The 17231-nt window shown below is 38.6% G+C and overlaps 1 protein-coding gene across 1 annotated transcript in view; it reads left to right on the top strand.

Annotated features, from left to right (window-relative positions):
- The window catches only part of LOC306848847 (voltage-dependent R-type calcium channel subunit alpha-1E-like), a gene marked incomplete at both ends in the record, with an annotated part of 129289 nt that overhangs the window by 68565 nt on the left and 43493 nt on the right, over positions 1-17231 (top strand). The window contains 6 exons of the mRNA XM_079383596.1: positions 6126-6229; positions 7231-7389; positions 9289-9479; positions 11111-11214; positions 14542-14657; positions 15211-15264. Of these exons, the coding sequence (XP_079239722.1) occupies positions 6126-6229; positions 7231-7389; positions 9289-9479; positions 11111-11214; positions 14542-14657; positions 15211-15264 (728 nt within the window). The remainder of the gene's footprint in view (positions 1-6125; positions 6230-7230; positions 7390-9288; positions 9480-11110; positions 11215-14541; positions 14658-15210; positions 15265-17231) is intronic.

The raw sequence follows: 17231 nt of genomic DNA, 5'->3' as shown, positions 1-17231 counted from the left end.
ATATTGAGTGGTAAATATTCTGTGGTTTGTGCTATGCACTTATTAATTCCACTTGGGGTGGGCTACAGGAGCTGTTTAAGTCTGTATTGAAGTCTTATTTTATCTCTGATGCATAGTTTAATGCAGGACTTCATTAATGCTCATGAGCATGGCTATTGGAAGTTGGCAGAAATAAGGGTTCTGCAGAATACCGTAGCCTTGTCTGCCAGGTCTCGACATTTGCAACCATTTTTTGAGAATGTGCGAGTAAAAATTTGGTGCCTGGTCTGCGCTGCTCCAAAGCGTCTGCTTCATACAGAGCGCGCTGCAGAGCCGCGGCACATTGTAGCAGGAGTCATATTTTACTGATCACATGAAGAGAGGCGCTTTCAGCGCGAGCGCTTCGTGGGTAGAGCCTGGTTTATACTCGCTGCGTCAGCACGAGCGCGAAGGTGCACGCAGCGGACGGAGCGCAACAGAGGATTTGGTTTTCAAACTAAAATGAAAGACCGCTTCTTAAACCAGAGAAGGTGAACAAAAAAACATTTTTGTAGAAAAAAAACATGCAAGTCCTATCAGCGACAGCCAGTTTAGTTTTACTTTTCTTTTTGTTTTCATTTTGAAAAGCTTGTTATCTTTGCTGTTTACCTCACGTTACGGTATGGAGGCTTTCCTTAATTTTTATTATTATTAATATTTATTTGATTCCTCAGTGTCTGCTAAACATTCTGTAATTTATTAGTCGGTAGCCTATATAAAACAGCATGTGATGTGTCCTATGCCATGCCTCGTCTAATTCGTTTTTGTTAATAAAGGTTATGTAAGCTAGTTTATCATTGTAGCCTACTGTTTTATTGTTGTTGTGCTTTTTAATTAAGAATAAAAATGAATCCATCTTTTGTTTTAGTCTTAAAAAGTGAAAGGTGTATAGATATAAGCAAAACAGACAATTATCTTTTCTTGTAAAACGTGACACCAAGATCGAGAATTTGAAAGTGAAAGCAATTCCTGTTCACAAAATTTAAATCACGAATAATACTGATGAAAAAGGGTTGAATGTTGAACACTTTCATTACCATATAACGGTAATGAAAGTGGGGGTGGTGATGGCGCAGTGGATAAGACACATGCCTTTGGTGTGAGAGACCCGGGTTCGAATCCACTGTGAGACACCAATGTGTCCCTGAGCAAGACACTTAACCCCTAGTTGCTCCAGAGGCGTGCGACCTCTGACATATATAGCAATTGTAAGTCGCTTTGGATAAAAGCGTCAGCTAAATGAATAAATGTAAATGTATAACTATAAACTATGATCAAAGTTCATCAGCATGTATTGATTAATCAAATGTTGTAGCAAAAAAATTATAAGTTGCAACCAAATTATGTGCTCGTGCGACCAACTGAGAAAGTTAGTCGCAAAAGAGCGACCAGTGGGAAGAATGAGTCTAGAGCCCTGCTTGTCTGCACTTACAGCAAATAAAAATTCGCATTTTTGTCAAAAAAATTTGCTGTTTTGAATTTATGATGATCAAATACAAATGGCGCACTTTTATTTGTGCATCAAATTAAAAATTTTATAGTTTTGTATTTGTAAATACTTCTGAACATATATATTAATAGATAAACTCATTTTATGTGCTGCCACCGTGTACTAATTAAGCTATGTAACATAAATGTATCAGTAAAATAAATAGTTTAACAATGTTAAAAGTTACTTTGTGCATTTCCCATATAGTAATCCTACTCATAATCCTAATCAGAATGAGCTTTATTGGCCAAGTATGTTTACACATACAATGAATTAGTTTTAGTGACAGAAGCTCCACAGTGCAACAGAGAGACAGCAACTGGACAGGACACAGATAATAAAGAATAATACAAATATCGAAATAGGCAATGTACAAAACAGCAAAAACACAATATATAATATAAACAATTACGTGTCATGCCACAAAGGAGCCTCTGGATTTTGTTCGGGCTTTTGTGCCGCTCGCTCTCACCAGCTCCCTCAACGGAGACGAACTCAAGACGCTGTTCCGGCTTGGGATTTCGTACCATCAGCCACTGGAGCTCCCAAACACCTCCAATCTCCGAAGAGATCTCCAATCCCGAGCCGGAGGACAGTCCGATGATGGTTCCGCCGCCCGCGACGAAGAGTGTGCCGCCGACCGCGGCGATGATGGTTCCACCACCCGCGCCGATGATGATTCTGCCCGTGGCGATGATGGTTCCGCCGCCCGTGGTGAAGAGTGTGCCCGCTTCTCCAGGGCCAGTCTCTCCAGTGCCCGATTCTCCAGTGCTCTCTTCTGCAGGGCCAGTCTCTCCAATGCCTGCTCCTCGCAAGTACCCTCCAGTGCTTGCTCCTCACAAGTGCCCTCCAGTACCTGCTCCAAGGCCTGCTCCCCGCAAGTGCCCTCCAGTGCCTGCTCCTTGCAAGTACCCTCCTTCGTCTCCGCTGGTCCCGTCCAGCTCTCCTGCGTCTCCGCTGGTCCCGTCCAGCTCTCCGGCATCTCCGCTGGTCCCGTCCAGCTCTCCTGTGTCCCCGCTGGTTCCGTCCAGCTCCATGCCTCCAGAGCGCCCTCAAGTGCCTGCTCCTCCAGAGCGCCCTCAAGTGCCCGCTCCTCCTCAATGGCTCCCAGAGGGGAACTTCCCCAAAAAAAGTTTTTTTTGGGGGGGCCATATAGTCACGGCCTGTGTGGCCAGGCCAAGGCCACGGAGTCCCCGGATCCGCCATGGCCCCCCGAGTCTCCTGTCCCGCCGTGGCTGATCCGGGGCTGGTACTTCCTCGGCTGGCGAAGGAAGTACAACCTCTGCTGGGCCTTTTTCACAATAGAGTCAATGTGATTGTCCCACTTCAGGTCCTGAGAGATGGTGGTGCCCAGGAATCTGAATGACTCTACTGTTATTACAGTGCTGTTCATGATGGTGAGTGGGGGGAGTGCAGGGGGGTTTCTCCTGAAGTCCACAATCATCTCCACAGTTTTGAGTGTTTTCAGCTCCAGGTTGTTAAGACTGCACCATACAGCCAGCTCCTTAACCGCCTGTCTGTAAGCAGACTCGTCACCATCCTGAATGAGGCCGATCAGTGTGGTGTCGTCTGCAAACTTCAAACTTCAAACTTCTGCAAACTTCAGTGACTTGTAACTGGTGATATCCTTCATACCTTTCCACACCGAAGCAGGATCTCTGGAAGAGTATTTGTTCCTTAACTTGGCAGAATAATTCCTCTTTGCCACTCTGATCTTCTTTTCCAGTGTGTATTTGGCCTGTTTATAAAAGACTTTATCCCTCTTTCTGTAAGCATCTTCTTTGGCCTGACGGAGCTGTCTGAGTTTTGCAGTGAACCATGGTTTGTCATTGTTGTAGGTTAAATGAGTCCTGGTAGGAATGCACATATCCTCACAGAAACTGATATAAGATGTTACCGTCTCTGTGAGCTCGTCCAGATCATTGGAAGCATTTTCAAAAACAGTCCAATCAGTGAGAGAGAAACAGGCTTGTAAATCCCGCTCTGTTTCATTAGTCCATCTTTTAACAGTTCTTAATACAGGTTTTGCAGATTTAAGTTTCTGCCTGTAGGACGGAATAAGATAAACCAAACAGTGATCAGAGAGTCCTAAAGCTGCTCGCGGAACTGAGTGATATGCGTCCTTTATCGCTGTGTAACAGAGATTTGCTTTATTAAAGTCCCCGAGAATGATTAAAACAGAGTCCGGTTGTTGTTGCTCACTCTCTGTGATCATATCAGTGAGTTTCTGTAAAGCTGTGCTCACGTGCGCTTGTGGCAGAATGTAGACACTCACGAGAATGAACGAGCAGAACTCCCGCGGTGAATAGAATGGCTTGCAGTTAATGAAGAGCGTTTCTAGATCTGAACATCACATCTTCTTTAACACAGTTACATCTGTACACCACCTCTCATTTATGTAAAAGCACGTCCCGCCGCCGCACAATTTCCCCATTGATTCCGCGTCCCGATCTGCTCTGATCAGCTGGAAATTAGGCAGATGTAGTACGCTGTCCGGTATGTCGCCATTTAGCCAGGTTTCCGTGAAACACAGAGCAGCAGAGTTAGAAAAATCCTTGTTTGTCCGGGAGAACAGAAGGAGTTCATCCGTTTTGTTGGGTAGAGAGCGGAGATGGATGCTAGGCAACGGCATTCGAAATCCGCGCTGACGAAGCTTCACGAGCGCGCCGGCTCACTTCCCCCGTCTGCGCGTCCTCCTGAAGCGTTTGACCAGAGCTACGGCTCCGCCAACTACAATGTTCAGCAAAACGTCCGAGTAGTCAAAATCTGGTAAAAGAACATTTTCATAATTATTTTCATGAATTTCATTAAATGAATTAAATAAAACTTTAATAACTTCAACAAAACATTGTATTTTTATAGTTGTCAAATAAGATTCTGTACAAGAGAACTGTATAGATTGGCTTATTCTGTTTGATCTGTTTTCTGTGTTTAAATCAATATTTTACTCAATTTATTTTTGACCTCTTACACATTGGATGTCTTTAAACATCTGTTGAATTCAAAATTTGGAAACTAGTGGAAATAAATTCTCAGTTGCTTCGGCTAAAGCCAAATTCTGTCTATAAAGTCGCTCTCATCTGATTCTCTCATTTTCCTCTTATTTTATGTGTCTTATGTTCATACACCTTTCTTTGGCAGTCTTTTTCATCTCAGTGGGGTGGAAGGGGATGAAGTTTAATTAGCCAACAACAGGAGTGCCAGGTGAATTGGGATATGAGAGAATCCAGAATTTCAGCTTTGGTTGAGATGTTGGAAAGGACTCATCATCCCAGGTTACACACATGTCCAGTGGGTAGCTGTCAGGAACCAAATGCTGCCAACAAAAGCTTCTCTCTCACACACTAATGCGCCTCTCATTTCCCTCTGAGTGTTGTATGCAGCATCACAGACGAGTTGCTGTTTCCTGTTAGGTGGCACAGAAAATAAGGGACAACATTTGCATTTTATAATGAGCCATGCCCTTGATGGGTTCCCTTTGAGAGATGAGGGATTCTGTTCATTCTAATCAGAACAACAATAATCATATCATATTATTGCAGGGTCCTACTGGCATGCTTCTTGGGAGGGTGCTAGTAGGGAATGGGTGTGATTACTTAAGTTCCTCAACAGCAATGATCACTCAGGAAAATGCATTTATTGTGTTTGAATACTGTGTGTTTATATATTGTCCACATTTACACTCCTTTTTTCCTCAGAGCAGTGACTTTTTAGCTTTTTTATTTGATCTCATACACATTTTCATTGCTATGTAAATGAGGACATATCATAGAACTTTACTGTTTTTATATAAAGCTAATTATAACAACTACAGACTCATCCAAACCATACATATACTATACAGTATATGCAAAAATCATTCTTAGTATAGTTTGGATAGTTTTTTCTAAGTGTAGACGTCTCACATGTTCCTCAAGAAATGTTTGTGGTTTTTTGTTTCCATTGTTCTTTTTCATAGTTGGCTAATTCTGCGGATAAATAAGTATAGGCACATCCACATATACAAGATACAGATATGTAAAGACACATATAGAATCAATAGAAAGAGTAATATGAGTTGGAAATAAGATGAGGGTGAATAAAGGATGTCAGAATTTTCATTTTTGGGTGAACTGTCCCTTTAAATCCATCATGAATGTCACATCTGGTTCCTACTGGCATCTTATTATTGTCACACAAATATGAAAAATCAGGTTTCTCCATATACTGTATTAAAGTTGTGTGCGCCTGTCTGATTGTGGCTATACATGAACAACCATGTGGAATGAAAGACAGAGATGACTCATTGGTCATGCCTGATGAATATCACCTGTGCTTAGAAGGAAGCTGTGAATCAGAAGTGACTCTTATTAGAAAGTGTGCTGGCTGTCATTCACTGAGAGGGATTACCTCATTAAGGACCACACACATTTAGCACCACTGCTCTAATTACGCCCCTTTACCTACAGTATCACTATGAGTCATCACTATCACGCTGATTACCATGTCACTAATGATGGAGATTGCATAGTTTACAAAATATCATCATTAACATATTTGTGAACTATTCATATATCCTGCATAATTTCTGTTGATAGTTTCTTTGCCTAACCTATGTTTGTTTTTATTTCGTTAACAGGATTCTGGCCACAGCAGGAGCCCACATGAATATTTCATTAGACCTGCGCACGCTCAGGGCTGTGAGGGTATTACGGCCCCTTAAACTGGTTTCTGGCATTCCTAGTATGTTTACGGTTCCATATGAAGTTCTTAATCAAACATTGTGATGTTTAATTTGAAATGATGAGTATTTTACTGCATCCTAATCAGGTACGATGTGATAAAATGAGACAAATTGCAACAACTGCAACAAGCTACATGCAAGGCATTCTCTTTGTTGCTAAGTGTCCAATTGTTTTGGTAGCTGCACAAAGAAATCTCGCTGGTCCAAAAACCCACTCCACGTGTCTGTAATTTGTCACATCACACTTGGTTAGGACACAGTGTTATAGTTGTTCTTTTACATGTGGATGCTGTAGTGTTAAAGGGATACTCCACCCCAAGATGCAAATTTGGTCATTAATCACTTACCCCCATGTCCTTCCAAACCCTTAAAAGCTTTCATTTAAGATATTTTGGATGAAAACCGGGAGACTTGTGACTGTCCCATTGACTGTTTCCATTGTCCCATGCACTGTTTCCATTCAAATAATCGTAAACAAACGTACAATGCGTATCCAAGTGTTACAGATGACAGAGAATAGCGTACGCACTTTGCGTCCATCGGATGCTCTCCAAAATGGCATTACACTGACACAGAGAGACAGAGAGGGGACGAATTGTTGAATAAATGTTGTTATTTTTATTTTCTTTGCGTACAAAAAGTATTCTCGTCCCTTCATAAAATTCAGATTGAACCACTGATGACAGATGGACTATGCTGATGATGCTTTTCATACTTTTCTGTGCCTCGACATTGTTATTTACTTGGCAGTCAATGGGACAGTCACAAGACTCCCGGTTTTCATCCAAAATATATTAAATTGTGTTCTGAGGAAGAAGGAAGCTTTTACGGGATTGGAACGACATGGGGGTAAGTGATTAATGACAAAATTTGCATTTTGGGGTGGAGTATCCCTTTAAAGTTTTCCACATGTGAACGAATAGTACAGTTTGATATATTTGTTTTGATTATTTATGTGTAGTAAGGTTTATTGATATCTTTATATTCATGTTTTTTAAAGGTTTGCAAATAGTTCTTAAATCCATAATGAAGGCGATGGTGCCACTACTACAGATTGGTCTGCTGCTGTTTTTTGCCATTCTCATGTTTGCTATTATTGGATTAGAGTTCTACAGTGGAAAACTCCACAAAAGATGTGTAGCTTTTTCAAACATTACAGGTAAGGAGGATCACACTCTGACACAGGAACAAGAACATGCACACACCCACACATCCACATATGTACAGAAATAGAGTACAACAATATATTTATTACATTTATGTGCTTTTCAGATGCTGGGATCTAAACTAAATATTTGAATCTTTAGAATACTCAAAAATGACAAACAAAAAAAATGTAAACAGTATTTCAGATAGCTTTCAGTTGAAAAAAAAATTGTTTCTGTGAAAGTTGGCAACCATTTAACATCTTTTAGGGCAGTGGTCGGCAACAGGCGGCCCGTGGGTCTGATTTTGAATGGAGGGAGGAGCGGATTTTTTTAAAGTCGGAGCGTCGTGGTTTTCACTCGCTCCGAGAGCGCTCCACTGCCGCTCCATCACAAGTACAATTCATGCCAACAGACCGTAATATAACTGCATATTCAGCAAGAATTCGCGTTAAGCATAAAAGGATCACTCAAATCAGAAAGAATGCGAAGGCTGATAGTTCTCAAGGAATTTGTTTGTTCCTTTTAGATACTGAATATATTTTCAGTTGAAAGCATGATTTAAACAAGTAGCTACTACAACACTCATTCACATGCAATCGCTCTCTCAATACAATTATAATCTTTCAGTGCTACTTCATCTGTATCTGATTTCGAATGAGCAGAAATCTGTAAGAAATGCATCGATCCGTAGGTAAAATAACTGACGAAAATGTACTGTTTTCATCACAAACAAAATTAAAAAAATGATACCTTTTAATGCTAACAACCATGTTATTAGCTTGTCATGTGGTAGGAAAAAAAGTTTGCACACTAGTGTTCCAATAAGCCATTTTGAAACTCTCCTGTTATTTTATTTATTTTATTTTTTAATATACGTTATGAACAGAACTGTGATATTTCAAACATACAGAAATACCTCAGACGAGGAGCAAACGCGGAGCGGTGTTTCTGGTATCAGTGAGCGCGGAGTGGAGCCGGAGAGGGAAATGGTGAACTAGGAGCGGAGCTGGAGCGGAGTGATTATTAAATGCTTGGAGTATGGGGGGGAAATTGTTGCTGCTCCACTCCGTTCACATACTCTGCCGGACACCGCCATGTGGCTTTTTGATAATGACTGTCCTACTACAGGATTTAAACACAGAGTAACAGCTCACTACCACTTACAAAAGACACTGTAACAGTCTGTCAGGCAATTCTAATTGCATTTTTTATCAATTAATTTCTTAAATTATCCTTTGACTATGTTCTGGCCCGCCATCCCATTTTCCTACAAAATATTTTTTTTGTCCATACAGCAAAAGTCAATAGGACCCAAAACCGTTTGGTTACCAACATTCTTATATATTCCTGTAATATATTCCTTTCTGTTCCACAGAAGAAAAAGTTATACAGGTTTGGAAAAACATGAGGGGAAGTAAATGAATTTTCATTTTGTGAGTGGACTATGTACACATGCATGTTATTAAATATTTAAGCTTAAGATTACTATTGACAAGAATACCATCATCGACATTTTGGGGTGCAAGAGCAGAAAATTAAATTGGGCAATCCCTCACGGGTCCATACTGACCTGCCAGTCAGGGGCTCGGCTCCGCCCATACAGGAAGTAAACACTTCATCCTTCTGTTGGCCTCTTCTATTAGCATGATAAAAAATTATACCTTTTAAATTTTAAACTAAAATAACAGGAGAGTTTCAAAGTGGCTTATTGGAACACTAGTGTGCAAACTTTTTTTTCCTACCACATGACAAGCTAATAACATGGTTGTTAGCATTAAAAGGTATAATTTATTTTGCTAAAACAAGCAAACAAATGACACAGATGCATTATTAAAAATTAAAAACTTGAAAACTTATACAGTCAGTATGCAATTCATGAAAAAAAAAAATGTCTTTCTCATCTCATGCAGACTCTGAGAGAGCAGACTCATCTGAACTTGACTTCCCGTGTGGGGCCAAGACTTGTCCTGACAATTATAACTGCACTGGCCCCTGGCAAGGACCCAATGATGGCATTACTCAGTTTGATAACATCTTATTTTCCATACTCACTGTCTTCCAGTGCATCACAATGGAAGGCTGGACATCTGTACTCTATAATGTGAGTTACTTTCTCAGCTGAACGATATGTAGCAGTTTTGTTCCTATGCTTGAAATGATGATGCTTCTGTATTATAATCCTAATACATAAAATTATAATCTTATTGTAGTCCAGTGTTGAATCGTTACTTCATGTTAAAGTCTTCCTCAGGAGATCTCGCTTGATCGTTAATCTACCACATATTGTTGTTAGATGAAACGGGGTCATTAGCTTCTTTGTTGTATTTCACATTATATGCATTTTAATGACTGGTTGTAAAGTGCACTGGTTGAGTTTTTGGTTGGATGAGCGTGTCTTTGCTTTTTGTTGATACCGTGGCTTTGGGAGATGTTGATCTGTTGTGTTCATGCAGGCAGCTTATATATACATTGTTCCCTAATCCTGTTCCTTCTGTTCTCCCCAAAATAAGAACATAAATCATTTGAGTTTTGAATGATGAAATTGCACTTATGGTTGGTCCATTTAAGATGAAATAGTTGCAATTTATGTTTGAAGAACTTCCTCTTTCCTTATTCGTACACTGGTTGTACATACTGTACAGCATGCAACACTGTGTAGCTTTCCCCTGAATTCTGATCTTCTTTCAAGCTGATTCAATCACAGTAACAACTCCCTTTTCATAACAAGTCACATTTGGAAGGGTTTGTCAAAGTGTTTTTTTATCTCCAAACAGCTCCAAGTACTGGAAAATGAGAGGTGTTAGATACAATCTTTATTCTGCATTAGATTATTGGAGCTTTTGGTGGAATTATCTTGGGTGGTTAACTGCTATCATACTAGTGCCATGTATATGCTGAGTTGGCTCAGTTCTTCACTGTCATCCAGTAGTGCTGGTATCTGAGCATGTAATTTAATTTTCTTAGTTTTAATATGTAATTTTTATGGAGAAGGACTTACTCAGACTTTTATGCATTTAGTTTGAGATAAAATCTTTATACAACAAAAAGAAAGCTTAGAGACCTCGTTTAAAAGAATTGGAAAGATTGGACTGCTTTTACCAAGTGCCAAATGAATTTGCACTGAAAAGACCTGTCAGTCCACTTCTGTGTTTTAAGACTGCAACACTCCATTAAAACATAAGAATTTTTTATTTTTTTAAGGTGATTTTAAAAGTTTGATTTCTGGTACTTCATGGAAAATCTTAAAAAGCCATGGACATTTCTAGAGTTACATTTTTTTCTAGTTATGCTCACCTTTAAAATATTTAATCTGGTGAAAATGATCCTTTGTGGGTTTGATTATTTAAAAAAATCATGATCTCATAATTTTGAATGTCTGGAAGAGTCCACAGTGTTTTTAATCAGTCACATGGTGTCATGCATTGACGTGAGTCATGCTGCCACAGTTAGAGGTGTTTTTCACACTCATAACTGAGCTGATGCAGCTGCGTCAGGATGCGGGGAACACCCTCTCAGCTCAGCTGGGCAACAATGCCGCCTGCCCACGTATTAATCACACCCTTTGCACCGCCGAGTAGAGCGCCACTGAATCGTCACTATTACAAGGGCAGGGTTGATGGTTTTCTGACCATTTAAACCCAGGCATTTAGTAGATTTAGTAGCTACTGCAAATTGAAACCATAATGAATTATGTTCATTGTTTTGATCACTTGCTGCTTTGTGTTTGCACAGACCAATGATGCCTTAGGCTCTACGTGGAATTGGCTCTACTTCATTCCTCTAATAATAATTGGCTCCTTCTTTGTGTTGAATCTGGTATTAGGAGTCCTGTCAGGGTAAGTATTGTTTTCCTCAATGGACTCTAAGACAAACTGACACCACATCTAACCTGATGTCTGAGCTGACACAGGCGTAATGAGTTTTATCAGAGGTTAATGTGAAATGTATTAACTTCATCTCTAGAGACAAGAGGTAAGATTAAGTTACTACGCATACAGTGGTCTTGTCTGTTTCTCTTTCTACACATCTCTCATTGCTCTGTATTCACCAAGGTTTTTTTAATATATATATATATTTTTGAATAAAGTCTTTTGTGCTCATCAAAACTGCATTTATTTGATGAAAAATACAGTTAAAAAGAGTTTAAAAAAAAGTTTCTATTTTAATATATTTTAAAGGTGCAGTGTGTAATATTTAGGAGGATCTATTGACAGAATTGCAATATAATATTCATAACAATGTTTTCAGAGGTGTATAAAGGTCTTACATGATGAACCGTTATGTTTTTATTAACTTAGAATGAGCAATTTGTATCTACATACACCGCGGGTCCCCTTACTTGGAAGTCTCCACCATGTTTGTACAGTAGCCCTTAAAGGACAAACAGAACGCGTTTCATCACTGTTGTTCTTGTGAATAAAACACCGACAATGATGAACAATTAACAATAATATTCGCAATAACATATTGATTTATTGAATAATTCATTGAATATAATTCCTTAATTTACCTTTTTAAAGAAATCTCATTGCTGGCTCAGACTACGACTTCTTAGTCCTGCATTGGCCAACCTAGCTTCTCTAAACGGAGGGGTGAGCGGGAGACTGAGTCGTTGGTTGCAATTCGCAACCTGACCGCTAGATGCCGCTAACATTTACACACTGCACCTTTAAAATGTACTTTATTTTTGTGATACCAAAGCTAAATTTTTAGTAGCCATTATTCCAGTCTTCTGTGTCAAATAATCCTTTATAAATCATTCTAATTTGCTGAAAAACAGAATTGTAATTATTTCAATTTTTTACCGGTAGTTTAGTTCCAGTGGAAGCTATATGTGCATACTTCTCTTGTGACAAAAGCTTATACATTTGAGTATGACAAAAGACAATATGACAGTAGTGAGACATAACTGAAATTGTATAAAATTGATGACACATGCCTCTTTGTTGTGTACTATACTCAGGGGCGTCATGCACTTATTATTTTTGAGGGGGGCACAAGTTTTTTTTTTTTTTTGGGTGGGTGGGTGGTGGGGGGTCGTCATGTGACACACAGCAGCCACAACAGAACTTATTTTTATTTTTACCTTTTAATTCGAAACAACCGCAATAACTATATCATGAAATATCTTGATTCTCACCTTTATAGATTATGTTAGTTGATCTAGTGGGCGATCAAAGTAACCTAATAATGTAATTTATTAAATATGGGTGTCATGCCATAACATGTTTTAATACGACTGACTTTATATTTAATGTGAATTTAACATTGAAAGTTAATGTGAATAAAAACATTGTAAGTTAGGCTACTAATCATAACACTTTCATTGTACAGAAAGAGAGCAGAACATTTAGCTGCATTATCAAAGAACATTTTCATTTAGATTTGAATTTAGCAGCTGATGATAGATGCACTGAAAGATTTAATCACGCTGGTGTGATTGTATTAAATATAGAAAATATTAATCGCCTATTTTTTGTCTTTTGGAAGCTGCACTCAAAATCCACTTGGCTCAAAAATCTGAGGGGACACATGCCCCCTCACTTTGAATGGGCATGACGCTTCTGACTATACTGTAAGTAATTGTAAGTTAAATTCATTACCTTAAAATTCATTGAAGGGGTCATCGGATGCGACGTACACTTTTGTTTGAAGTTGTTTGAACTGAAATATGTGTTGGCTGTGTATGTACACAACCATCCTATAATGATAAAAATCCACCCAGTGTTTTTTTTATCTCGTTAAATCATTTCCCCTTTCTCATATCAAGCCATTCTCAGATGCCTGTCTGTGTGTTGTCACACAGACCCAGGCCTCTCCCACAATTGTTGATTGACACTAGCATTTTACCTTAGACCCGCCCTGAGTGAGCTGTCATCAGTTTGCCATTGTTTCGACGCCGAAGCAGGAGTAGACAAGAATGGCTCCTAAGTGATTGAGGTGTTCAGTTGTAATAATGAACATAGCAGTCGTCATTTACTGCCGACATCTGAGCTGCTGAAGACGCAGTGGATTACATTTGTTTTTGAAGAGAATGCGCCTTCCGATCTACTTTAATGCATTTATGTTCATGCAAATCATTCGTTTTCCAGCCTCACCTACAGAAGAAGTGAGTATAAGGTCCTTTTATGAATCTTCTCTAATAACGTGCTAGTCAGCAAGTTCCGTGGCTAAAGTAAACAGGCTCATGAGAATGGCTCGTCACCCCACGGAAGAGAGGGGCAGGGTGAGCAGAGTGCATTAGCATTTAAAGGAACATGCACTAAAATGGTTTGCTGAATACAGAGCTGATTTTGAGAAGGTAAAAAGGGTGTTTTTTACACTACCATTGAAAATTTTTAAACAAAGTGTGTCATAGACTTTTCATTAAGACCTTAAAGAATCATATCAACTTGTGGAAAATGGGCATCCGATGACCCCTTTAATACATTTTATGTCCAAATACTTATCAATTTGTTGCCAATTTTTTAAATCTGTTTCTCCATGAATTTTTTTTTTAAGGGGTCTTGTGATGCTATATTCAAAGATCATTATTTTGTGTATTGGGTGTAATAGAATATGTAAGCATGCTTTAATGTTAAAAAAACACATAATTTTTCACATACTGTACAGTCTTTTAGATCCTGTATGCCCAGTCTTTCTAAAACGCATTGATTTCTATAAAGCCCTTCCTTTCAAAAAGCTCAGTGTGCTCTGAGTGGGTAGCTGACCCAGTGCATTGTGATTGACTGAACATCACAACCGTGTGTCAGAAATGTAACCATAATCGTGAGCTTCAGCTTCCAAAGCAATTGTAAAGACAGTTAATAATATCGTGAGTTTAACCATATCAGTTTGAGCCGTAGTCAGATTCTAAAAATGCAGATGACCAAGCCGATTGATCAAAACCAACTTTGCAAGCACGACTTGAGCAGAATGTATCGGAGTGGAGAAAAAGGAATACATAAAAATGCATCATATGGCCCCTTTAGCAGTGATGATGTAATATGTAGATGCCACAAGTTGGTGTGATTTCAACTTAAAAATATGATGCAAATTGGGATGCAGCCTCTCTCTCTGCCTTTCATTCCTTCACTCTGCAGGTGAAACACTTTGATAAATTAAGTGTGTCATATCTGTGTTTCTTTTCTGTGTGGGTAATTGTATGCTGTTGGCTCATGTAGGGAGTTTGCTAAAGAGCGAGAGCGGGTAGAGAACCGAAGAGCCTTCATGAAGCTCAGGAGACAGCAACAGATCGAGAGGGAGCTAAACGGATATCGGGCCTGGATCGACCGTGCAGGTACTCTTACATACTGAGCTGGCAAATGCACCATGCAAAACAAATAAAGTAAATCAAATCTGTCAAAACACACTGTGCCACAGCATCACCCCATTCTACAGCAGAAGCTCAGTGCCATTAAAAAGAGAAACACTTGTGAAAGAAAATGCTTCTATTTTGCAATTTTTTCATGGCAAATTATATTTGCTATATATCAGTGTAACTTAAAGTGAAGCATAAACTAGAAATACATTTCAGAATGCTTTAAATGACAGCAGAACCTAATTATCATGTTCATCAGCATGATTTAAAAATGATCCAAAATGCACTTTGTGCTAGAAGCAGGAACATCTGAAAATAAAAAGCGGTGCAGTGCACATGATCGATGTCACAAATTTGCTTGCTTGTTTAGTGATCTAGAAAAAGTGTGAATCTTAAATATTTCTTATTCATTGGTTTCTTTGTTTTAATTTTCCAAAATCCTATATAAATAAATTAGATTTTTAAATGCCAGTTTTACAGTGAATTGTATGTGCACAACTTGATAAAATTCAAATGCGTTTTTATTTTGCAGAGGAGGTGATGCTTGCAGAGGAGAACAAGAATTCAGGACCTTCCGCTTTGGATGGTGAGATGTTTGACCTCTGCTGTTTTTCTCTCATTTTCCCACGTAGATTGTGGGATGCAGTTTTTTAATTATGTGTCAGGGTTAGGGTCATAGGATTATTTTGAACACACTAGTAAATACACATTCTCTCTTTGTCCCAGATTTCATTATTTATTTAAAAGCCTGTTCTGGCGTATAAAGTCTGTTCTGGTCCCATAAAACTGCACAGGGATTGTATATTCAATAGACTGATGTCACAATAAACAAAACGCCATGATCCTGCTCATGGCGCACATCTGTGAAGCGAAGACCCACCACATGACATCCGAACCCTATGAAAGGCGACAGGTTTTCCCCAGAATCAAACAAGGGATTTTTTTTTTCATTAAATGTTGATTGACAGCTTCCCAGAGGCTGTATGAATGGAAAACAGGCAGTTACCATGGTGAACTGTTATTTTGATGCCCCTGCTGTTCTGCTGTAAATGTCCCATCATCCAATTTAAGATGATTGTCTTAAAAAACTATGCCCTATATGGACAACAATTTATAGGGGGGTCAAGAGAGACTGAGATCTGTTTTGGCCCTTGTATATGAGGCTTGACAGCAGTAGGTATCCAGGTTGCACTCTGAAGAGACTTTAAAACATAAAATGTAATTCCAGGCATTCGTATTTACTTCATTGTTGCTTTGAAAACAGCTAAATCTAACAAGCGGATTTATTTGCAATTGAATAAATCCCTTAGTGCAAGCTATTAGGCTAGATCAGGGGTCACCAACCTTTTTGTGAGTGAGGGCTCCCTGAAGGGATAAAATGGTCTCTACTTGTTTAATATACTCCAAATAAATAAATATAATTTTATTTATCATTGTCACATATACATACATACATGACATTACTGTTTTCTCACAAGCATTTTCAATGTTTTTATCAATCCAGGAAAATATTTATCCTGATGATTGTGAAAATGATATCACAATCATTTTTTTCCATGTAATACAATATTAATCATGATATTAATTTACCATTAATGGGGAAGGAAATGCTTTCCACGTTTGTTAGACCTTGACAATGAAGGTAAACATAACTTTGTTCACAATTAAATTCCACAGAGGACCTACATTTTAATTTAGGGCCCCAGTAAATAAATTTAATTTTTCCCTAAATTATGTGTTTTCCTTTTGATTTTTTATGGATTCTGTGTTTTATGATTCAGTACAAAAAAAAAAGCATTTTCATTTTATCAGATAAGATGCTGCACAACGGAACTGTATAAATTAATAATAATAAAAAAATAACTTGGTTGTATGATATTCCTTAAAATTATATTATTAATATTATTATTATTATTATTACTTGCATTTTAGTATACAGTAGTAATATAATCGGTCAAAATATATTACAAAAGTCAAATATATATATAATATATAATCTATACAAAAGTTAAACTGGGCTTTTATTTTGGCGGATTATCATGAAGGTCTTTCAGTTTTAGTTTCAGCATGTATTTGACTGTAATTTTTCTCAAATGAAACTGCATGAAGCTGATGAAGTGATTCTCAGAGCAGCTCTGGAGATGAAGTGTGTTCATGTCCTCATATATTGAGACACAGATGCTGAAAACACAGCGAGTCGTGTGTTTGAGTTTGTGTATCAGCCGAAACTACTCCACACATTCACACAGAACAGACTGCACTGACTGGCTGCTGAAGCATTCATTTATGGTGTGTGATATGATGTTACATTAATTCATATTTAGTAAAAATGTCCAGCTTATCATCATTACTAACATAATTTTTTATCATAATCTCGATATGATATCGTTTATCGCCCGGCGCTAATTCAGGCTGGCGGGCGACTCAGAGACTCCATGCGGGCTACCAGGTGCTAACGGGCACCAATTGGTAACCCCTGGGCTAGATGCTTTGATTAAATTGGGGAACTTTCAGTTGCTGCTGTCTAGCCTGTGATGTTCTATAAATGCTTCA

This window comes from Barbus barbus (assembly GCF_936440315.1).
Source record: "Barbus barbus genome assembly, chromosome: 29".
In the NCBI taxonomy this organism is placed as follows: Eukaryota; Metazoa; Chordata; class Actinopteri; order Cypriniformes; family Cyprinidae; genus Barbus; species Barbus barbus.
The sequence above is the reverse complement of the archived record's forward strand: the minus strand, read 5'-3'. Positions and strand labels throughout refer to the sequence as shown.